At 48.8% G+C, this 25,112-nt stretch overlaps 1 protein-coding gene across 1 annotated transcript in view; it reads left to right on the top strand.

Moving 5' to 3' along the window:
* The window catches only part of gnsb (glucosamine (N-acetyl)-6-sulfatase (Sanfilippo disease IIID), b), a 56,316-nt gene extending 31,690 nt beyond the window's left edge, over positions 1-24,626 (top strand). Inside the window, exons 6-14 of the mRNA XM_078428707.1 lie at positions 311-478; positions 6,004-6,086; positions 8,301-8,419; positions 10,419-10,522; positions 13,562-13,660; positions 15,293-15,403; positions 18,053-18,160; positions 19,411-19,571; positions 23,499-24,626. Coding sequence (XP_078284833.1) covers positions 311-478; positions 6,004-6,086; positions 8,301-8,419; positions 10,419-10,522; positions 13,562-13,660; positions 15,293-15,403; positions 18,053-18,160; positions 19,411-19,571; positions 23,499-23,511 — 966 coding nt within the window. The 3' untranslated portion in view covers positions 23,512-24,626. The remainder of the gene's footprint in view (positions 1-310; positions 479-6,003; positions 6,087-8,300; positions 8,420-10,418; positions 10,523-13,561; positions 13,661-15,292; positions 15,404-18,052; positions 18,161-19,410; positions 19,572-23,498) is intronic.
* The last annotated feature ends 486 nt before the right edge of the window (positions 24,627-25,112 follow it).

Here is a 25,112-nt window from a genome sequence, read left to right as displayed (position 1 = left end):
AACATTGAAAATATCGCAAGTCCAAAATGCATATTGCTAGCCCGGGAAAAGATTAAAATTCAAAATCCGAAGTACGGTTTCTCCTGAATGTGTTTCGCTTTTGCACCATTGTGAAGTCGGAATATCGTAAGTCGAATCATCGTAGGTCGAGGAGCATCGGTATTGTATTCAGCTCCTTCATTCCAGTAAAGGATGGCCGTGCAGTCTTTGGAAAAGGTGCAGCGGAGGTTTACCGGGAAGACGCCTGGATTAGAGGCATTAGGGCCTGTTTCTGCGCTGTATCTCTAAATCTAAAAATCGTTGTGCCCAGGCCAATCGCTCGATGGAGTTTCTGGAGTCGAGGAAGCAGCGAGTTCCGTTCTTCATGGTGCTGGCCACCCCGGCCTGCCACTCCCCCTGGACTGCAGCCCCCAGGTACAGCAAATCCTACATCAGCACCAAAGCTCCTCGGCATGGAAGCTTCAACGTTCATGGCAAGGTGAGTAGAGTAGGGCAAGCTAGGCTGCGTTACAGGGGCCCGGCTCACTAGGCCAGTGCTGCTTAAACTGGTGAATGGTGAATGAAATTATTTTGGGGTGAATGAAACTAGAGGGGTGCATGCCCTCTAGGGGTGTATCACAAAATGCTGGAGTAACTCAGCAGGTCAGGCAGCATCTCAGGAGAGAAGGAATGGGTGACGTTTCGGGTCGAGACCCTTCTTCAGACTGATGTCAGGAGGGCGGGACAAAGGAAGGATATAGGTGGAGACAGGAAGATAGAGGGAGAACTGGGAAGGGGAGGTGAAGAGAGGGACAGAGGAACTATCTAAAGTTGGAGAAGTCAATGTTCATACCGCTGGGCTGCAAGCTGCCCAGGCGAAATTTGAGATGCTGTTCCTCCAATTTCCGGTGGGCCTCACTATGGCACTGGAGGAGGCCCATGACAGAAAGGTCAGAGTGGGAGGGGGAGTTGAAGTGCTCAGCCACCGGGAGATCAGTTTGGTTAATGCGGACCGAGCGCAGGTGTTGAGCGAAGCGATCGCCGAGCCTGCGTTTGGTCTCGCCGATGTAAAGAAGTTGACATCTAGAGCAGCGGATGCAATAAATGAGGTTGGAGGAGGTGCAGGTGAACCTCTGTCTCACCTGGAAAGGCTGTTTGGGTCCTTGGATGGAGTTGAGGGGTGCATGAATGGTGAATGACTTAATATATATAAAATTATACACAAGGGAGAAAAAGATGCAAATTACCAAAAAACATAAGAAAATTTCATCGAAGGTGAATGAAATTGTGTGATAAAGACTCAAGGGTGAATGACACTGAAATAGTTTAGACAATAGACAATAGGTGCAGGAGTAGGCCATTCGGCCCTTCGAACCAGCACCACCATTCAATGTGATCATGGCTGATCATTCACAATCGGCACCCCGTTCCTGCCCTCTCCCCATACCCCTTGACTACGCTATCATTAAGAGCTCTATCTAGCTCTCTCTTGAAAGCATCTAGAGAATTGACCTCCACTGCCTTCTGAGGCAGAGAATTCTGAGACACAGATTTACAACTCTGAGTGTATAAGTTTTTCCTCATCTCAGTTCTAAATGGCCTATCCCTTATTCTTAAACTGTGGCCCCTGGTTCTGGTCTCCCCCAACATTGGGAACATGTTTCCTGCCTCTAGCTTTTAAGAAGCACTGCTCTAGGCCCACAGAGAATTCGGAGGAAGATTTATCTGAGATCAATTCCTTTCAAGAGTCTTGTAGACTTTAGAATTTGGAGATGCTGAGAGATTCGAAGAAAAAAATTAACTGAAATACTTAGATTTCAAGATCCTTTTAGGCTTTAGAGATACTGCAAGGAAACAGGCCATTTGGCCCTCCGAATCCGTGCTGACCAGCGATCACCCTGTACACTAGCGCTAACTACCAAAGCCAATTAGTGTACAAACCTGTACGTCCTTGTATTGTGGGAGGAAACCGGAGCACCTGGAGGAAACCCACCTGGTCACAGGGAGAACGGACAAACTCCACACAGACAGCACCCGAAGTCAGGATCGAACCCGGGTCTCTGGCGCTGTAAGGCAGCAACTGCTGCACCACCGTGCCACCCTCAAGAATGGTTTATTCTCGTATGTGGTTTTGTTTAGTGATACAGCATTGAAACAGGCCCTTCAGCCAGGGTTGCCAACTGTCCTGATTTAGCCGGGACATCCTGTATTTTGGGCTAAATTGGTTTGTCCCTAATACTGCCTTTGTCCAGTATTAGGCCCGTGGGGGCGCTGTAGGTCCCGACAGTTTAGGTCCCGACACACTAGGTTTCCGACATTTTAGCTCCAGACGGTCTAGGTCCGGAGGTCCGGGCACAGCCTAACGGAGGTTGCGTAGCAACCCGCCTCCCGGCCCGGGCGGCCGCCATTGGTGGAACTAGAGCACGTGGCCGCTGGCTGGGTGAGGTCACGTGGGGGTGTGGGCGGTGACGTCACCTTGTCCTGTATTTGGGAGTGAGATAGTTGGCAACCCCTACCTTCATCCCACCGTGTCAGTGCCAATCATCAATCGCCCATTCACACTGCGTCTACGTTAGCACACTTTCCCATCCATTCCCTGCAAATGTTCCAGAGGCCAGTTAACCTATAAACCCGCACGTCTTTGCGATGTGGGTGCAGCCAGAAGAAACCCACGTGGTCCCAGGACGAACGTGCAAACTCCTCACAGGCAGCGCCCGAGGTTGGGATGGAACCCGAGTCTCTGGTGCTGTGAGGCAGCTGGCTCGAAGGGCCGAATGGCCCACTCCTGCACCCATTGTCTATTGTCCACCAGTGTGCCACTCTTCCACCCAATGACTGCAACAGAACAAATTAATTCTTACTTGCTGAAAATAGATACAAAATGCTGGAGTAACTCAGCGGGACAGACAGCATCTCTGGGTGACGTTTCTGGTCGAGACCCTTCTTCAGACTGGTTAGGGATAAGGGAAACAAGAGCTATATCTTTGGTTGTGTCTATCCTCGGTTTAAACCAACATCTGCAGTTCCTTCCCACACAATTCTTACTTGCTGCTGCTTTACACACCCATTAGCACACATACAAATAAATAAGGGCGGCACGGTGGCGCAGCGGTAGAGTTGCTGCCTTACAGCGAATGCAGCGCCGGAGACTCAGGTTCGATCCTGACTACAGGCGCCGTCTGTACGGAGTTTGTACCTTCTCCCCGTGACCTGCGTGGGTTTTCTCCGAGTTCTTCGGTTTCCTCCCACACTCCAAAGACGTACAGGTATGTGGGTTAATTGACTGGGTAGTATGTAAAAATTGTCCCTAGTGTGCGTAGGATAGTGTTAGTGTGCGGGGATCGCTGGGCGGTGCGGACTCGGTGGGCCGAAGGGCCTGTTTCCGCGCTGTATCTCTAAATCTAAAAAAACATCTAAAGAAGAAATATACAATAACCAATAAACCGTGAATTAATAAACAGTAGTAGCAGGTAACCAGGCCATGATAGTGCAAAACCAAAGTGTGTATTACAACCAAAACAAAGTCCTTGGTTTAGTTTTAATTTAGTTTATTGTCACGTGTACCGAGGAATAGTGAAAAACGTTTGTTGCGTGCTTTCCAGTCAGCAGAAAGACTATATATGATTACAATCGAGCTAAGCAAAGTGTATAGATACTGGACAAAGGGAATAATGTTTAGTGTAAGGTAAAGTCTGATCAGAGGTAGTCCAAGGGTCCCCAATGAGGGAGCTAGTAGTTCAGCACTGCTCTCTGGTTGTGGTAGGATGGTTCAGGTGGCTGATAACAGCTGGGAAGAAACTGTCCCTGAATCTGGAGGTGTGCGTTTTCACACTTCTGTACCACTTGCCTGCTGGGAGAGGGGAGAAGAGGGCGTGGCAGGGGTGAGATTGGTCCTTGATGATGCTACTGGCCTTGCCGAGGCAGCGTGAAGTGTAGATGGAGTCAATGGAAGGGAGGTTGGTTTGTGTGATGGTCTGGGCTGCGTTGTGAACCTGGAGGTCATGGTTTTCAAGCTCTTGTATCTCTTCCTGATGGTAGTATCGCGTGTCCGAGTGGATCAGAGAAACTTTGAATATCACCATTTTGCTTTCGTGAAGCTTCGGAGGGAGTTGGTATTAACATTTAAAGGTAGATGCAAAATGCTTGAGTAACTCAGCAGGTCAGGCAGCATCTCAGGAGAGAAGGAATGGGTGACGTTTCGGGTCGAGGCCCTTCTTCAGACCGAATCTACCTTCGATTTGTACCGGAATCTGCTGGTATTAACGTTTCCTTCATATCATTATTGAGCTATTCTCAAAAACAAAATGAACAAAAGGAAACGGTGAAATTGGACGGTGAGCTGGTTTTGAGTTGCAATGATTAAGAATTGCCAGTAGATGGCAGAAGCAGCCAACAGGTGAGTTAATGCCCTGGAAGGAACTGCAGAGGCTGTTTTACACCAAAGACGTTTGGGGTCGAGACCCTTCTTCAGACTGAGAGTCGGGGAGAGGGAAATGAGAGATATGCAAAGGTACAAAGAAATAAATGAACCAAAGTTATGCAAAAGGACAACTCAAAGGCAGCAATGATGATCAAGGGAAGGTTTAGGTCAGAGATACAGCGCGGAAACAGGCCCTTCGGCCCACCGGGTCCGCGCCGACCAGCGATCCCCGCACATTAACACCATCCTACACACACTAGGGACAATTTTTACATTTACCAAGCCAATTAACCTACAAACCTGCACGTCTTTGGAGTGTGGGAGGAAACCGAAGATCTTGGAGAAACACGCAGGTCACGGGGAGAACGTACAAACTCCGTACAGATGGCACCCGTAGTCGGGATTGAACCCGGGACTCCGGTGCTGCATTCGCAGTAAGGCAGTAATTCTACCGCTGCGCCACCGTGCCGCACTGGTGGAGCACACAATGGTTCATTGTTGCCTGCGGAGAAAGTGATAACGAGTGATGACAAACAGTGAAACTAAGCAGGACGACAGTGAAACTAGTTGGACGACTAGGGTGGGGGAGGGGCGGAGAGAGAGGGGATGCAAGGATTACTTGAAGTTGGAGAAATCGATACTCGTGCCGCTGAGTTGTTAGTGCAACTCCCTGAGTTTCACAAACAACGTTGGCACATTAACACTATCCTACACCCACTAGGGACAATTTTTACATTTACCAAGCCAATTAACCTACATACCTGCACGTCTTTGGAGTGTGGGAGGAAACCGAAGATCTCGGAGAAAACCCACGCAGGTCACGGGGAGAACGAACAAACTCCGTACAGACAGCACCCGTAGTCGGGATCGAACACAGGTCTCCAGCGCTGCATTTGCTATAAGGCAGCAACGCTACCGCTGCGCCACCGTGCCGTATTCTCGCGCCTCCATCCCTTCACCTCCCCCCCCCCTCCCCACCCTACCCCCTACATTCAGTCTGAAGAAGGGTTTGGACCCGAAAAGTCACCCATCCTTTTTCTCCAGAGATGTTGCCTGACCTGCTGTGTTACTCCCGCACTTTGTGGTTTTTTTTGGCATAAACCAGCATCTGCAGTTCCATGTTTCTACATATTAACTTAGTTGTGCTGGGAACTGGGATAAGATACAAAGGACGTCTCAGCTACAATTTAAAATGGTCCGTTCTCTCTCTCTATCTCTCTATCTCTCTATCTCTCTATCTCTCTATCTCTCTATCTCTCTATCTCTCTATCTCTCTATCTCTCTATCTCTCTATCTCTCTATCTCTCTATCTCTCTATCTCTCTATCTCTCTCTCTCTCTCTCTCTCTCTCTCTCTCTCTCTCTCTCTCTCTCTCTCTCTCTCTCTCTCTCTCTCTCTCTCTCTCTCTCTCTCTCTCTCTCTCTCTCTCTCTCTCTCTCTCTCTCTATCTCTCTATCTCTCTATCTCTCTATCTCTCTATCTCTCTATCTCTCTATCTCTCTATCTCTCTATCTCTCTATCTCTCTATCTCTCTATCTCTCTATCTCTCTATCTCTCTATCTCTCTATCTCTCTATCTCTCTATCTCTCTATCTCTTCCCACAGAATAAGCACTGGCTGATCCGCCAGGCCAAGACACCAATGAAGAATACTTCTATCCAATTTTTGGACAACGTTTACAGAGAAAGGTACTGTCTACTTGCATTTCAAAATTTGATTCTGTCGTGGACTATTTTTGATGGCGTTAAAGTCGGTAGTGTTGTAGATAGCAAAGATGGCTGTCACAAATTACGGCAGGATTTTGATCAGTTGTGCAAGTGGGAGTAGGAATGACTAATGCAGTTGAATACAGTGTGAGGTTTTGCCTGTTTGGGATGTCAAACTAGGGCAGGACCTTCACAGTGAATGTCACAGCCCTGAGGATGTTGTAGAGCAGTGGAATCTAGGAGTGCAGGTACACAGTTCGCTGGAAGTGACATCACAGACAGATAGGGTCAATAGACAATAGACAATAGGTGCAGGAGGAGGCCATTCGGCCCTTCGAGCCAGCACCGCCATTCAATGTGATTCTCAATCAGTACCCCGTTCCTGCCTTCTCCCCATACCCTCTGACTCCGCTATCCTTAAGAGCTCTATCTAGCTCTCTCTTGAATGCATTCAGAGAATTGGCCTCCACTGCCTTCTGAGGCAGATAATTCCACAGATTCACAACTCTCTGACTGAAAAGGTTTTTCCTCATCTCAGTTCTAAATGGCCTACCCCTTATTCTTAAACTGTGGCCCCTTGTTCTGGACTCCCCCAACATTGGGAACATGTTTCTTGCCTCTAACGTGTCCAACCCCTTAATAATCTTATACGTTTCGATAAGATCTCCTCTCATCCTTCTAAATTCCAGGGTCGTCAAGAAGCCTTCCAGCACATTGGCCTTCATCAATAATAGAAGTTGGGATGTTATGGTACAGTTGTACAAGACGTTGATGAGGCCACATTTGGAGTTTTGTGCTCAGTTTGGTCAACCTGTTATAGAAAAGATGTTGTTAAGCTGGACATAGCGCAAAGAAGATTTACAAGGATGTTTAGTTTAGGGATACAGCACAGAAACAGGCCCTTTCAGCCCACCGGGTCTGCGGCAATCAGCGATCCCCGCACATTAACACTATCCTATACCCACGAGGGACATTTTTTACATTTACCAAGCCAATTAACCTACAAACCTGTACGTCTTTGGAGTGTGGGAGCAAATCGAAGATCTCGGAGAAAACCCACGCAGGTCACGGGGAGAACGTACAAACTCTGAACAGACAGCGCCCGTAGTCGGGATGGAACCTGGGTCTCCAGCGCTGCATTCGCTGAAAGCAGCAACTCTACCGCTGCGCCACCGTGACCGCCCATGTTGCCAGGACTTGAGGGCCCGAGCTATAGGGAGAGGTTGGGCAGACTAGGACTTTATTCCATGGAGCGCAGGAGGATGAGGGGTGATCTTGTAGAAGTGCATAGGATCATGAGGGGATTAGGTAGAGTCAATGCGCAGAGTATTTTACCCAGAGTAGGGGAATCAAGAACCAGAGAACATCGGTTTTAGGTGAGAGGGGAAAGTTTGATGCACACATGGTGGGCATATGGAATGATTTGCCAGAGGAGGTAGTTAAGGCAGCTACTATAACAACATTTATGACGGGGTAGGAAAATAACTGCAAATGCTGCTTAAAATCAAAGGGTAGACACAAAATGCTGGATGCCTTCGTGCATCGATGAGCCTCCCAGTTCTCCCTCTATCTTCCTGTCTCCACCTATATCTTTCCTTTGTCCCGCCCCCCTGACATCAGTCTGAAGAAGGGTCTCGACCCGAAACGTCACGCATTCCTTCTCTCCTGAGATGCTGCCTGACGTGCTGAGTTACTCCAGCATTTTGTGATAACATGGATTATCTTGTTACAATGGCACCTGTTAAGGGGTGGGATATATTAGGCAGCAAGTGAACAGTCAGTTCTTGAAGTTGATGTGTTGGTTGCAGGAGAAATGGGCAGGAGTAAAGACCTGAGCGACTTTGACAAGGGCCAAATTGTTATGGCCAAACAACTGGGTCGGAGCATCTCTGAAACGGGGGTGCTCCCGGTCAGCAGTGGTGAGCACCTACCGACAGTGGTCCGAGGAGGGACAAACAACAAACCGGCGACAGACAGGGTGTTGGGCGCCCAAGGCTCATCGATGCGCGAGGGCAACGAAGGCTATCCCGTCTGGTCCGACAGAAAATGTTAATGGTGGTCACGGGAGGAATGTGTCACAATACACAGTGCATCGCACCCTGCTGCGTATGGGGCTGCACACGGAGGACCAACAGCATATTAAGCAGGTGGTCGTAATGTTTTGGCTGATCGGTGTGTTTCCTCCTCTTCTCCAAGGTGGCAGACGTTGCTCTCTCTCGACGATCTGGTGGAGAAGGTGATCCAAAAACTCCAGCAAGTGAAGGAGCTGAACAACACCTACATCTTTTATACATCTGACAATGGCTACCACACAGGTACCTTTAGATTTTTTAGATTTAGAGATACAGCGCCGAAACAGGCCCTTCGGCCCACCAAGTCCGCGCTGCCCAGCGATCCCCACACACTAACACTATCCTACACACACTAGGGACAATTTTTTAAAACATTTACCCAGTCAATTAACCTACAAACCTGTACGTCTTTGGAGTGTGGGAGGAAACCGAAGATCTCGGAGAAAACCCACGCAGGTCACGGGGAGAACGTACAAACTCCGTACAGACAGCACCCGTAGTCGGGATCGAACCCGGGTCTCCGGTGCTGCATTCGCTGTAAGGCAGCAACTCTACCACGTTTAGATTGGATGCAGCATGGATCTAATGGTGTCCCAGGGATCTGCGTTCAGTCCCTTTGGCCCACCAAGTCTGCCCTGACCAGTGCTCACCGGCCCACTAGTTATCATATCATATCATATCATATCATATCATATCATATCATATCATATATATACAGCCGGAAACAGGCCTTTTCGGCCCACCAAGTCCGTGCCGCCCAGCGATCCCCGTACATTAACACTATCCTACACCCACTAGGGACAATTTTTACATTTTACCCAGCCAATTAACCTACATACCTGTACGTAGTTCTATCCTACACACTCAGGGCAATTTACAGAGGACAATTAACCTACAAACCCGCACGTCTTTGGGATGTGGGAGGGAACTGGAGCACCCGGAGGAAACCCACGTGATCACGGGGAGAACGTACAAACTCCGTACAGACAGCACCCGCAGTCAGCATCGAACCCTGGGTGTCTGGCGCTGTGAGGCAGCAACTCTGCCTCTGCGCCACCGTGCCACCCTGCTTGGCGTTCGGATGGATACAGGGATGGGAAATCCCTTTAGAACTCCGGATTTGTGCCAACATTTATCCAGCTGCTTCTCTCCTGAGATGCTGCCTGACCTGCTGAGTTACTCCAGCATTTTGTGAATAAATACCTTCGATTTGTACCAGCATCTGCAGTTATTTTCTTATATTTATCCAGCTACATATATTTTGCATAAATGCAAGACTGTAATTTGATTCCAAAGCTCTCTACAGAAGATATTGTTAAATTCTTGAGGTTTTATCCTTCCCTGCTTTAAACACGATAGTAACGATCAGACAACGAATCGAAAAGATACTACAGGGAACAGGCCCTTCGGCCCACTGAGTCCAGGCTGACCATTGACCACCCATTCACACGGGTTCCATGTTATCCCACTTTCTCACCACTCCCTGCACATTGGAGGCAATGTACAGAGGGCCAATTCAACCTCCAGACCCGCACGTCTTTGGGATGTGGGAGAAAATACGGAGAGCCCGGAGGAGACACGTGGTCACAGTAAGAACGTGCAAACTCCACACCGACATTACCCACAGCCAGGATCAAACCCGGGTTCTCTGGCGCTTGCCGCCCAATGTTAGAGTCTCCTTTTGTAGAATGTGGCATCAGGGAAGTTGGTTTGGGCTATTATTGGGGTTGAGTCCATGATAACTGGTCCTGGACCGCCCATGCTGAAGCAATAGTCTAGCAAGCACACCGTGAAGAATGGATTCCTTCATGCACGTGACTGCCGTTCTATTGATGTTGAAAATGTCGAAGGGCCTGTTTTAGTGCTGTATCTCTACAATAAACCAAGGGTGGCACGGTGGCGCAGCGGTAGAGTTGCTGCCTTACAGCAAATGCAGTGCCGGAGACCCGGGTTCGATCCCGACTACGGGCGCTGTCTGTACGGAGTTTGTACGTTCTCCCCGTGACCTGCGTGGGTTTTCTCCGAGATCTTCGGTTTCCTCCCACACTCCAAAGACGTGCAGGTTTGTAGGTTAATTGGCTTGGTAAATGTAAAAATTGTTCCTAGTGGGTGTAGGATAGTGCGGGGATCGCTGGTCGGCGCGGACCCGGTGGGCTGAAAGGACCTGTTTCCGCGCTGTATCTCTAAACTAAACTAAACTAAAGTAATATCTGGCGGATGAATACCTGGCTTGTGTTTGCAGGGCAGTTCTCTCTCCCCATTGACAAGCGGCAGCTTTACGAGTTTGATATCCGAGTGCCACTGCTGGTTCGTGGACCCGGCATCAAGCCCAAGCAGAACATCAAGGTACGTACAGAATACAGAGCCTTTATTTGTCATTCGGTACCGAGGTACCGAACAAAATTACGTTACCAGCAGTCACACAAAAAAAAGAAACACAAGACACCCGACCCCAACACAAACATCCATCACAGTGACTCCAAACACCCCCTCACTGTGATGGAGGCAACAAAACTTCCGCTCTCTTCCCCACGCCCAAGTCCCCGCGGCCGAGCCGCACCGGGCGCTGAAACATCCCGCGGCCGAGCCGGGCGATGGAAGGCCCCGTGACCGTACCGTGCGCAGCTAAGTCCCGCGGCCGAGCCGCGCCGGGCGATGGAAGGCCCCGCGGCCGAGCCGCACCAGCAATGTAAAGTCCCGCGGCCGAGCTGCACCAGGCGATGTTAGGTCCCGCGGCCGTGTCTGGATCCCGGGCTTCACTTCAATCTATTGGTACATGCACTGAGTCACTGAGTCAGGGTACAAACCCAACCACTGATCCCCAGGAATCATAGAGTCATAGAGTGATACAGTGTGGAAACAGGCCCTTTGCCCCAACTTGCCCACACCGGCCAACATATCCCAGCTACACTAGTCCCACCTGCCCGCGTTTGCTCCATATCCATCCAAACCTGTCCTATCCATGTACCTGTCTAACTGTTTATTAAACAATGGGATAGTCCCAGCCTCAACTACCTCCTCTGGCAGCTCGTTCCATACACCCACCACCCTCTGTGTGAAAAAGTTACCCCTCAGATTCCTATTAAATCTTTTCCCCTTCACCCTGAACCTATGTCCTCTGGTCCTCGATTCCCCTGCTCTTAACCATGCTGTTTCCATGACTACCGATGGTGGCATTTCTCAGACAATTGGTCAGGTTTGTCATCTGTTTAGCCTAAAGACCTTACATACTAGAGAAATGCAATGGGATAAAAGACCGACCCAGTGAAGGTCACGTAAGCACCACGTTAGGAGAGGCAATGAAAGGGCGCACCACCAGACTCAGGAACTGCTGCTTCCACTCTGTGATCAGGCTTCTGAACGGGCCTTCCATAAGCTTAGGGTGCTGTCCAACTGTTTCTTAAACATTGGGATAGTCCCAGCCTCAACTACCTCCTCTGGCAGCTTGTCCCATACACCCGCCACCCTCTGTGTCAAAAAGTTACCCCTCGGATTCCTATTAAATCTTTTCCCCTTCACATTAAACCTGTGTCCTCTGGTACTCGATTCACCTAGTCTGGGCAAGAGACTCTGTGCATCTACCCGATCTATTCCTCTCATGATTTTATACACAATCATTGAATACCTGAAGAGCTTTAAACAAATGTTTCCCTTGTGACTCTTGGATGTGCAAATGCAGTTCACTTTCAGGGCTGAAATGCATTCACTCTTGCAATGTCGTGTGCAACATTATGCCTAGGAGCAGACAAGATCGATGAGCAGATGGAGTCATCGTGGTAGACACAAGGAACTACAGACAAGATGTGTAGGAAGGAACTGCAGGTGCTGGTTTATGCCGAAGATGGACACAAAATGCTGGAGTAACTCAGAGGGGGCAGGCAGCATCTCTGGAGTGAAAGAATAAGTGACGTTTCGGGTCGAGACCCTTCAGGCCGTCTGAAGAAGGGCCTCGACCCGAAATGTCACCCATTCCTCCTCGCCAGAGGAACTGCAGATGCTGGAATCTTAAAGCAAAAAGACGCAAGGTGCTGCAGTTAATTAGTGGGTCAGGCAGCATCTCTGGAGAACACAGATAGTCATTGGAGCTTGTAATGTAAGGTTTAAACAGACTGAACTAAAATTGAGTTATCAGCTCAATTAGCAGCAGCACATTTCAAATCCTGCTTAGGAAAACAAGCAGATGTCGTCTGAAGAAGGGTCTCGATCCAAAACGTCACCCATTCCTTCTCTCCCGAGATGCTGCCTGTCCCGCTGAGTTACTCCAGCATTTTGTGTCTATGTTTTTGAAGGATGCTCGGGCTGATTCAAAGGGACCAGTCGATCCTGAGGACACATGTGAGGCCGCTGAGATAAGCTTTGGTTTTCCAGAGACATCCGAGAATAGCTCGGTGTCCGATAGGACACACAACGCACGCCATTCTTGAAACATATAAGATTATTAAGGGATTGGACACGCTAGAGGCAGGAAACATGTTCCCGATGTTGGGGGAGTCCCGAGCCAGGGGCCACAGTTTAAGAATAAGGGGTAGGCCATTTAGAACGGAGATGAGGAAGAACTTTTCCAGTCAGAGAGTTGTGAAGCTGTGGAATTCTCTGCCTCAGAAGGCAGTGGAGGCCAATTCTCTGAATGCATTCAAGAGAGAGCTAGATAGAGCTCTTAATGATAGCGTAGTCAGGGGGTATGGGGAGAAGGCAGGAACGGGGTACTGATTGAGAATGATCAGCCATGATCATGGTGAATGGCGATGCTGGCACGAAGGGCCGAATGGCCTCCTCCTGCACCTATTGTCTATTGTCTATTATGGTACCGAGGATAGCTAGTTTGATGCGTAATCACCTGTTCCTACAGATAAAAATGATTATATAAATGCATGCTTCTACCATGAGAGCACGAGCTTCATCTTTGGGGGAGTGAGTGAGAGTGTGAGAGAGAGTGAGTGAGAGAGAGTGAGAGAGAGTGAGAGAGAGTGAGAGAGAGTGAGAGAGAGTGAGAGAGAGTGAGAGAGAGTGAGGGAGAGTGAGGGAGAGTGAGGGAGAGTGAGGGAGAGTGAGGGAGAGAGGGGGGAAGGGGGAGAGCTTGGACCGTGCTGTGTGTCGGTGCCAGCCAGTGCAGACAGGAGACTCGAATACGCAGAGGGGTGTTACAGTTGTTGTGTCTTGCTTCTTTATTGATAGTTGATAGTTTTCTGTGTTTTACATGTGTTTGCTTGAATAATTAGTTATTTGTGCTCGTCACCAAGTGCTTCCTCCATTTGTTGATCTGAATCTTTGCACCCTGCATGTATGTGAGGCATTGGTTGACTGTGACCGCGCGGACAGTCTCTCTCGGCTGTGTACTACTGGACCATCATGAGCTGCATTGCTCCTTTGTCTCTGGTTATGCAGGAACCCATACTTAGTATAGACTTGGCCGCGACGTTCTTGAACATTGCTGGGTACGACGCATTGAAAAGCATGGATGGCAGGTCCTTCCTTCCCCTCATGGTGAGTTGTCAGGGACTCTCTTCTCATTTTAAGGTGAAACTGCTCCCAGCCACTGAACAACCGGATAGTCATGGCCTTCGACCCAACTTGTCCATGCCAACCCGGGTGCCTTGATGAGCCCGTCTCATTTCCTTCAATTCGTTTAGAGATACAGCGCGGAAACAGGCCCTTTCGGCCCACCGGGTCCGCGCCGACCAGCGATCCCCGCACATTAACACTATCCTACACCCACTAGGGACAATATTTTTACATTTACCAAGCTAATTAACCTACAAACCTGTACGTCTTTGGAGCATGGGAGGAGACCGAAGATCTCGGAGAAAACCCACGCAGGTCACGGGGAGAACGTACAAACTCCGTACAGACGGCACCCGTAGTCGGGATGGAACCCGGGTCTCTGGCGCTGCATTCGCTGTTCGGCAGCAACTCTACCGCTGCACCACCGTGACCGCCCACTTCTCATTTCCTTGTCATCCTTTTCTAAACGTGAACCTCTACCATTATCTCAGGCATCTCGTTCCATCTACCATCCACCCTGTTGAAGGTTAATCGCCTGTTAATCGTCTGTGAAATGTCTCCAGTGTACAAGGAGTGGATAGACAATAGACAATAGGTGTAGGAGGAGGCCATTCGGCCCTTTGAGCCAGCACCGCCATTCAATGTGATCATGGCTGATCATTCTCAATCAGTACCTCGTTCCTGCCTTCTCCCCATACCCCCTGACTCTGCTATCCTTAAGAGATGAGAGAGGGAGATATATGGGACTAGTGAACGATAGTCGGCATGGGCTCGGTGGTCCGAAGGGCACCTTTCCACGATGTATCTCTAGTGTAAACTGGATTTGAACCCATCAACTTCCACCATTAGTCCACGAGGCTGCTGTTCCAGCAGATGGTGTTTACAGGCCAACAGACTTATAGGAAAAGCATAAAGGGATTCCTGTACACCTTTAGAGCAGCAGGTACAAGCATCATTCCAATCACTTCAGAGATAGAAAATTGTTAAATGAACAATTATCCAAAGGTTTTTGACTGTCCCTCTGTTCATGTGACAATAACAGACTCGACCAAACCAAACCGTGCCACGAGGACTTGTGAATGTCTTTGACACGCAAAAACGCGCAAAATCTATTAAAATGAATTTGAGCGGCACGGTGGCGCAGCGGTAGAGTTGCTGCCTTACAGCAAATGCAGCGCTGGAGACCCGGGTTCGATCCCAACTACGGGTGCTGTCTGTACGGAGTTTGCACGTTCTCCCCGTGACCTGCGTGGGTTTTCTCCAAGATCGTTGGCTTCCTCCCGCACTCCAAAGACGTACAGGTGCGTAGGTTCATTGACTTGGTAAATGTAAAAATTGTCCCTAGTGTGTGTTGGATAGTGTTAATGTGCGGGGATCGCTGGTCAGCGCTGACCCAGTGGGCCGAAGGGCCTGTTTCCGCGCTGTATTTCTAAACGAAAACTAAACTTAATGAAAATCAACCACATCGACGCAGAGAATTACCGTTGTTAATATGTGGTGTCCATCCAGATAGTCGACAGTTGCTATGAACGTCTCCTCCATGCTTAAACCCATTTTGTTTTCTGTCGAGCGCGTTGTTTTTTGAGCACCTTCATATGCTTCTGTTTAATCTAGGATCCTTCGCAGAATAAAACGCGCTGGCGCACTGACTTCCTGGTGGAGTATACCGGGGAGGGCAAGGACACGACGGATCCTTCCTGCCCCCATGTGGGACCTGGGGAGTCAGTGAGTATGTTTCAATGGCTTACGTTCGATGTAGGATCTGCAACCTTCAGGAAGCCAACGAACCATTGGCTGTCACGGTGGCGCAGCGGTAGAGTTGCCGCCTTACAGCCAATGCAGCGCCGGAGACCCGGGTTCCATCCCGACTACGGGTGCTGTCTGTACGGAGTTTGTACGTTCTCCCCGTGACCTGCGTGGGTTTTCTCCGATATCTTCGGTCTCCTCCCACACTCCAAAGACGTGCAGGTTTGTAGGTTAATTGGCTTGGTAAATGTAAAAATTGTCCCTAGTGGGTGTAGGATAGTGTTAATGTGCGGGGATCGCTGGTCAGCGCGGACCCGTTGGGCCGAAGAGCCCGTTTCCGTGCTGTATCTCTAAACTAAACTAAAGGACGTCCTTTTATGAAGGATATGAGGAGAAAGTTCTTTAGTCAGAGGGTGGTGAATCTGGAATTCTTTGCCACTGAAAGCTGTGGACGCCAAGTCAGTGGATATTTTTAAGGCAGAGATAGATAGGTTTTGGTTAGTACAGGTGTCAGGTTATGGGGAGAAGGCAGGAGAATGGGGTTAGGAGGGAGAGATAGAGATAGATTCTTGCTATTGAGGGCGTGCTGCGTAGGTTTACTAGGTTAATTCCCGGAATGGCGGGACTGTCATATGTTGAAAGACTAGGCTTGTATACACTGGAATTTAGAAGGATGAGAGGGGATCTTATCGAAACGTATAAGATTATTAAGGGGTTGGACATATTAGAGGCAGGAAACATGTTCCCAATGTTGGGGGAGTCCAGAACCAGGGGCCACAGTTTAAGAATAAGGGGTAGGCCATTTAGAACGGAGATGAGGAAAAACTTTTTCAGCCAGAGAGTTGTGAATCTGTGGAATTCTCTGCCTCAGAAGGCAGTGGAGGCCAATTCTCTGAATGCATTCAAGAGAGAGCTAGATAGAGCTCTTAAGGATAGCGGAGTCAGGGGGTATGGGGAGAAGGCAGGAACGGGGTACCGATTGAGAATGATCAGCCATGATCACATTGAATGGCGGTGCTGGCTCGAAGGGCCGAATGGCCTCCTCCTGCACCTATTGTCTATTGTCTATAAGCCATGATTGAATAACAGAGTAGACTTGATAGGCCGATGGCCTAATTCTGCTCTAATTACCTTTGTTCTTATGATCAGAGGAGGAGGAGAACTTCTTCAAACTAGGCAAATGTTACAGAGATTTAAAAGTGGAGCAGCAAAATGTAGAAATGGGGAACTGTGATGCTGGTTTATAAAATAAAAAGAGACAAAGTGGGTCTCTTAACTCAGTGGGTCAGACCTGTGGAGGACGTGGATAGGCTATGAATAAAGGTCCTGACCTGAAATGTCACCTATCCATATTCTCCATCGATGCTGCTTGACCCACTAAGTTTAGTTTAACGACACAGCTTGGAAAATGTCCCTTCGACCCACCGAGTCCACGCCAACCAGCGATTCCTGCGCATTAACGCTATCCTACACAAGCCAATTAACTCCGTACAGACAGCATTCATAGTCGGTGTCAAGCCCAGGTCTCTGGCGCAGTAAGGTAGCAACTCTACCGCTGCGCCACCGTGCCGCTCAGGGGCGGTCAGTCTTTGAAGATGCAGCAGTCGTGGATACCCGTTGTATGCCAAGTGTTTGTGAGGCTGATCGGAGGTGTATCTTATCTGGTGTCAAGCCTGGCATCTTTGGTCAACTGCTGGAGGGTACATTGGGTACCTGAGAAACCAAATTTGGCGAGAGTCAGACAGCACGGAAACCGGCCCTTCGGCCCAACTTTCCCATGCCAACCAAGATGCCCCAACCGCACTAGTCCCACTTGCCTGCGTTTGGTCCATATCCCTCTAAACGTCTCCTATCATAGAGTCATAGAGTGATACAGTGTGGAAACAGGCCCTTCGGCCCAACTTGTCTACACTAGTCCGCGTTTGGTCCAGTGTGGAAACAGGCCCTTCGGCCCAACTTGCTACACTGGTCCGCGTTTGGTCCATATCCCTCCAAACCATGTACCAAACGTGGAGTTAGCACTTTGGGGTAGACTTTAGCTGTGGTTGCGAATGACTCAGTTTGAGTTTCTGTGATCAGCATGTTTATTGAACAGCTCGCATCAATAGACAATAGGTGCAGGAGGAGGCCATTCGGCCCTTCGAGCCAGCACCGCCATTCACTGTGATCATGGCTGATCATTCTCAATCAGTACCCCGTTCCTGCCTTCTCCCCATCCCCCCTGACTCCGCTATCCTTAAGAGCTCTATCTAGCTCTCTCTTGAATGCATTCAGAGAATTGGCCTCCACTGCCTTCTGAGGCAGTGGATTCCACAGATTTACAACTCTCTGACTGAAAAGGTTTTTCCTCATCTCCATTCTAAATGGCCTACCCCATATTCTTAAACTGTGGCCCCTGGTTCTGGACACCCCCAACATTGGGAACATGTTTCCTGCCTCTAACGTGTCCAACCCCTTAATAATCTTATACGTTTCGATAAGATCCCCTCTCATCCTTCTAAATTCCAGTGTATACAAGCCTAGTCGCTCCAGTCTTTCAACATATGACAGTCCCGCCATTCCGGGAATTAACCTAGTAAATACTCTTTGAGAGTATTTTGTTTAAATCCATTCCGTTCCTTTTTGTAGGAATGTTTTCCCGACTGTGTGTGTGAAGATGCTTTCAACAACACCTACGCCTGTGTGCGGACCCTGGCCAAGATCAACCTGCAATACTGCGAGTTTGCAGACAGAGAGGTGAGTGGCGTAGCTGGGTCCCGCTGCTGTTTGATGTGGAAAATGTTCCCAATGTTGGGGGAGTCCAGAACCAGGGGCCACTGTCTAAGAATAAAGGGGAGGCCATTTTTAAACTGAGGTGAGAAGAAACCTTTTCACCCAGAGAGTTGTGAATTTGTGGAATTCTCTGCCACAGAGGGCAGTGGAGGTCAATTCACTGGATGAATTTAAAAGAGAGTTAGATAGAGCTCTAGGGGCTAGCGGAATCAAGGGATATGGGGAGAAGGCAGGCACGGGGTACTGATTGTGGATGATCAGCCATGATCACAATGAATGGCGGTGCTGGCTCGAAGGGCCAAATGGCCTCCTCCTGCACCTATTTTCTATGTTTCTGTCACCTGCCTTGTTGTGGTGGAGAAGCTTGTCTGCCCCAGATCCTGGGAACTAAATGTGTAGGAAGGTTTAAACCGAAGATGGACACAAAAATTGGGTACCCACAACTGCTGCTTCTTCAAGACTGACCGCCCCATGGCGGCATCTCTGGAGAGAAGGAATGGGTGACGTTTTGGGTCGAGACCCTTCTTCAGACTGATGTCAGGACTCCCACCCCCCACGGTCTGTTATAACGCATGTCTGTCTGTACTTCCAACCCTGAGTTGAGTTTAGTTTATTGTCATGTGTACCGAGGTACAGTGAAAAGCTTTTTGTTGCGTGCATTCCAGTCAGCAGATAGACAATATATGATTACAGTCAAGCCATACACAGCGAAGATACATGAGGACAGAATAATTTTTAGTACAAGGTAAAGCCAGCAAAGTCTGATCAAGGATATTCTGAGGGTCTCCAGTGAGGTGGATAGTAGTTCAGCACTGCTCTCTGGTTGCGGTAGGATGGTTCAGTTGCCTGATAACACCTGGAAAGAAACTGTCCCTGAATCTGGAGGTGTGCGTTTTCACACTTCTGTGCCTTTTGCCCGATGGGAGAGGGGAGAAGAGGGAGTGGCCGGGGTGAGACTGGTCCTTGATGATGCTGCTGGCCTTGCCGAGGCAGCGTGAGGTGTAGATGGAGTCAATGGACAGGAGGTTGGTTTGGGTGATGGTCTGGGCTGTGTCCACAACTCTCTGCAATTTCTTGCGGTCTTGGATGGAGCTGTTCCCAAACCGAGCTGTGATGCGTCCCGATAGAATGTTTCTACGGTGGTGATTATGTCTGCTGTGATAGTCTTGCAGTCTCTTTAACTTTCTCTAAGTTTTTATGATTTGCCTTTTAAGAACTTTGTGGAAGTCTACAACCTGACCTCTGACCCGCATCAGTTGACCAACCTCGTCAAGAGTGTGGACCCCACGCTACTTGTTAAGATGAACCAGAGGCTGATCAAACTGGAGTCTTGTTCTGGCAACGACTGCCGTACCGTTGAGAGCGATGATGATCGGTGAGTTCCCACACAAGGTCACTTGGCTTCATCTTTTTCCACTTCTTTAGTCTTAGAGATGCAGCTGTGCCGCTGTGACCGCCCGGCGGTGGCGGAGGCGGACACGATAATGGCGTTTAGAATCAGAATTCAGAATTACCTTTATTTGTCATCCAAAAAACAAGTCTTTTGGTCGAGATTTCGTCACCCACAGTCCAACAGTAAGAGCAATAAAATAAGCAAATTACACAACCACAAACCAACACAAAACAAAAAAACGGCGGACGGTGAAAGGTCCGCAGCGGGCCGACCCCAACCCCGCGATCCGGGGCGGGCGAAGACGCTGACGCTGCACGTCGGGGCGATCGTGGCTCCCGACATTGAAGCCCCCGCCGAGCAGAGAAAATCCCGCGGCCTATTCCAGGCCGCGCCAGACGGTGAAATGTCTGCAGTGGGCCGACCCAAGCCCCGCGATCCAGGGCGGGCGAAGACGCTGCCGCTGCCGGAGCTCCCGATGTCGGCCCCCACCCAGGGGGCTGCGAGCTTCCGATGTCCACGCGGCCCGCGCCGAAGCCTCCGAAGGCGAGTCGCAGCCGCTCCCGCAGCCTCCGAAGGCAGCCGGCTCCGCTGGTGGTGAGTCCGGTCCGCGGGCTCTGCGAACCAGAGCCCAGGTGGTCCCGGGTGGAGGCCGCCAGCTCCAGGTGTTTGGCCGACAGTAGGCCGCAGCGGGAACGGAGACACCACCCAGAAAACAAAGGTTGGGTCTCCGTTCGGAAAAGATAAATTTACAATTTTACAGTTCACCCCCCCCCCCACACACACACAAATAGTACACAACCACAAAAAACATGACATCACATCTAAACACTACAATTAAGACAAAAAACAACAAAAACACAAAGACAAGCGGACCGCAGGTAAAGCCGCCATTTTGGGACTGCTTTTAGATGCTTTCAGATAGATGGAGGGATATGGATCACATGGAGATGGAGGAGTTTGGTTGAACTTGGCGTCGTGGTCAGCATCGACCTGTGGGTCGAAGGGCCTGCTCCTGTGCTGTGCTGTTTGATGCTCCATGTTCTTCAAGACACCCAGTGATCCAACCCCTTGGGGAGAGACCTCTAGAGATTTATCACCCTCTACATAAATAAATTTCCATACGTCTCCATTTTAAATGATGAGCCCCTTGTAACTCTGATTCCTTGGTGTCATCAAACATCTCTCATGGGACCCTCGGCAACGAATGCCATTTGAGCAAAGACGCATTTCTGTTTTGACAGATTCTGCCCACTACATACTTGCCTGTAAGATGGGCCATGAACGATAGGGAGAATGTAGACACAAGCAACTGCAGATGCTGATTTAACAAAAAAAACACAGAATGCTGGAGTAACTCAGTGGGTCAGGCAGCATCTCTGAAGACCATGGACAGGAGCAGCAACTGATCCTTCTCAGACTCATTCCCTCTTGAGGGCTAAGAAGTCTGAAGAAGGGTCTGGACCCGAAACGTCACCCATTCCTTCTCTCCTGAGATGCTGCCTGACCTGAGTTACTCCAGCATTTTGTGAGATGAGGGCTTAGAGATATCTACTATGATCATCGAAAGTAATTTGCAAGGCGAATCGGTAGTAAGGAAGCAAATGCAATGCTAGTACTTATTTCAAGAGGACTAGAATACTAAAACAGGGATGTAATGGTGAGGCTCTACAAGATGCTGGTCAGGTCGCACTTGGAGTATTGGGCAATTTTGTGCTCCATATCTGAGGAAGGATGTGCTGACCCTGGAGGACGTTTACAAGAATGATCCCAGGAATGAGTGGGTTAACATATGATGAGTTTTTGAAGGCACTGGGCCTGTACTCGCTGGAGTTTAGAAGGATGAGGGGGGAACCTCATTGAAACTTACTGAATAATGAAAGGCCTGGATAGAGTGGATGTGGAGAGGATGTTTCCACTAGTGGGAGAGTCTAGGACCAGAGGTCACAGCCTCAGAATTAAAGGATGTTCCTTTAGGAAGGAGAAGAGAAGGAATTTCTTTAGTCGTTAGATGCATCTGTGGAATTCATTGTCACAGAAGGCTGTGGAGGCCAAGTCAATGGATATTTTTAAGGCAGAGATTGACAGATTCTTGATTCGTACGGGTGTCAGGAGTTAAGGGGCGAAGGCAGGAGAGTGGGGTTAGGAGGGAGAGATAGATCAGCCATGATTGAATGGTGTAGATTTAATGGGCCGAATGGCCTTATTCTGCTATCACATGACCTTATGAAACATGGGAAGGAATTTGAAGAAACTAAGGATGCTGCAATCTTGAGCCAAGCGCAGTGTTGGCGTAACACCAATGGGTCAGGCAGCATCTGTGGAGGGAAATAGATGGGTGCTATTTTGGGTCAAGACCCTTCTTCAGGCTGAAGATAGGACCCGACCTGAAATGTGGCTTATCCATGTCCTCCAATAAAAATGTACCTTATTTTACCATACTGGGAAGGTATCACAAAATGGTGGAGTAACTCAGCGGGTCAGGCAGCATCTCTGGAGAGAAGGAATGGGTGACGTTTCGGGTCGAGACCCTCCTTCAGACTATACTATACCATACCATAATACCATAGTATTACTATACTAGGAACTCTCTTCTATTTAACTAAAATATGTCAGTATTTTGCCTGTATTTTCTATTTTGCCTGTAAATGTCTACAATAACTTTTTAATAGTGGTTTGTCCATGATTAGTTCATCTCAGCAAGGGCATTTAATGCAGATTAAATTGTACAGAGACACCAAATGCCGGAGTAACTCAGCGGCTCGGGCACCATCTCTGGAGAAAAAGAAGCCCTCAGATCTCTGAGACGAGGATCTCTCAGTCTGAAGAAGGGTCCTGACCTGAAACGTCACCTATTCCTTTTCTCCAGAGATGCTGCCTGTCCCGCTGAGTTACTCCAGTATTTTGTCTATCTCCTGTAGTAAACCAGCATCTGCACTTAAATTGTATATAAATTTGATTCGACTGGATAGCGTTGCAAACATTTTTAAAAACTGTTTCTCTGAATCTGTGACAATAATAATAACCAAAGCAACAGGGCGAAGGCTGCAGATACCAATAGAAATAACAAGCTCATCAGGAAGGCTGGCTCCGTCCTGGGGGCTGAGTTGGATTCACGGGAGGGGGTCTTGGAGGGGAGGATGCTCCTCAAACTGCAGAACATCCTGGACAATACAGCTCACCCCCTCCGTGACACCCTGGTCAACCTGAGGAGCACCTTCAGCAACAGACTGGTCCCACCGAGATGCAGCACAGAACGCCACAGGAGATCCTTCTTCCCTGTGGCTATCAAACTGTACAACTCCTCCCCCTTCTGTCGTGGGCTAGACTGAGACTGACTCCCCTCGCCAATCTTTGCACGTCCCCAATCCTTTCCACTTTAATTTCATGTTTCATGTATTTTGTGATTTTATGACTGTTGGCAGATCTATTTCCCTCCTGGGATAAATAAAGTTCTATCATATCATACCGTAGAGCTAAATAGACAATAGGTGCAGGAGGAGGCCATTCGGCCCTTCGAGCCAACACCACCATTCAATGTGATCATGGCTGATCATTCTCAATCAGTACCCCGTTCCTGCCTTCTCCCCATACCCACTGAGACCGCTATCCTTAAGAGCTCTATCCAGCTCTCTCTTGAATGCATTCAGAGAATTGGCCTCCACTGCCTTCTGAGGCAGAGAATTCCACAGATTTACAACTCTCTGACTGAAAAAGTTTTTCCTCATCTCCATTCTGAATGGCCAACCCCTTATTCTTAAACTGTGGCCCCTGGTTCTGGACTCCCCCAACATTGGGAACATGTTTCCTGCCTCTAACGTGCCCAACCCCTTGATAATCTTATATGTTATGCATTTGAGAGTTCTCATGAAACCTCCAACTATATTATGCTTTTTTAAATTTAAATTTTAGATTTGATTCCTAGCAGAAGGAATGCTGAAGAGTTGCTGCCTTTTGTGGATGTGCCTTTGGCAGGTGAACTGACTGAACGTACAGCCTCCATTCATAAAGGAAATACTGTGAATTGTCAACCAGGGGCCACAAATCATCCATGAGACAGCAACTAACCAAAGTGTGCAATAAATCCAATCAGGAGGGAAAATCTCTGAATTACAACAGTATCCTTTTTCTTTTGAAGGAGCAAGAATCTCTTTGCTCTTTCCACCAAGCCTCTGAAGTCCGTCGGCTCTTTCGGGGAAAATCCAGCACTTTTTTTAGGAGGGTAATGTATAGATGATTTCCCTCTCCGTGATCTGTGAATGGAAGTTGTCGGAATCATGTACCGAGCCTCAGCTTGATCTGAGGTTGTTGGCTTGGCTTTTAGACTATTTTGCTTGCCAAGAATCGATAGTTACCCCCTCCTTTCCACGCCCCCCCCCCTCCCCCCACTACCGGGTTGAGCTCTCCATATTGTGGAAGGGTTGGGGAGATGGTTCCCGTGCACGCCCATGTCCGGGTGAATTGCCACCGGGGTGGATGGGAACCATTCTGCCACACGGGGACTCTTCGCCGGTAACGCTCCACTAAATCAGACCAGCCCCCAGCCGACGAGACAAACCTTTGACCAATGTGAAGTCATTCACGAAGACCTCTGCAATCAATGACTGTCAATAATTCAAGGGTGGCGATTGACCGATGGAATTGCAACCCTCAGCAGTTGCCTGAGCCAGTGAGGGACCTGTTGTTTTTGTGCTTGCTTTCCATAATGAAACGTTGATGGCGGATGAAGAAGGGGCATTTATGTGGGAATCAGCTTGTAGACCTGAATGCTTTGCTTCCACGCGCACAATCGCCTCCAATCCATTAGTTCCTACTTATAATTGTGCCTTATGTTGGAAACCTTTTTTTTTTTTTTTTGCAAATACTACTGCGTTGGTAATCATCTCTTTTGGGGATTTTGACTTGTACTCTCTCTCTGTTTAGAAGGTTTTTGTTTTTTGCTAACAGTATCCCTTTTGTATGAATAAATACTCTTCTCAGTGCAGGCGAGTGACAAACGTATAATGCAGACGTGGACTTTTGATTAAAAATAATTATTGCTTCGTAGTTGCTCAGACTATGTGTGTTTTATTTTTGAAGAGGATGATTGGCACTGCTTATTTTATTTCCCCCGTTAAGTGCTGAGATGCAAAGACATAGCACATAGCACAGTGGTAGAGTTGCTGCCTCACAGCGCCAGAGACCCGGGTTCCATCCTCACTGCGGGTGCTGTCTGTACGGAGTTTGTACCTTCTCTGGGATCACCGGTTTCCTCCCACACTCCAAAGACGCACAGGTTTGTAGGTTAATTGGCTTGGTATAATTGTAAATTGTCCCTTGTGTGTAAGTTGGTGTTGGTGTGCGGGGATCGCTGGTCGGCATGGGCTCAGTGGGCCGAAAGGACTGTTTCCAAGCTGTATCTCGAAATTAAACTCAAAATGGAACATGGCACATGGAACATCACGGGAACCGGTCTTTCAGCCCACAAGGTCTGGGTTGAACATGATGTCAAGTTAAAGTGAGCTGCTTGCATGTACAATACAATAC

Source organism: Rhinoraja longicauda, chromosome 36 (genome assembly GCF_053455715.1).
Source record: "Rhinoraja longicauda isolate Sanriku21f chromosome 36, sRhiLon1.1, whole genome shotgun sequence".
Classification (NCBI taxonomy): domain Eukaryota; kingdom Metazoa; phylum Chordata; class Chondrichthyes; order Rajiformes; family Arhynchobatidae; genus Rhinoraja; species Rhinoraja longicauda.
This window is presented reverse-complemented; position numbering and strand designations above follow the sequence as displayed.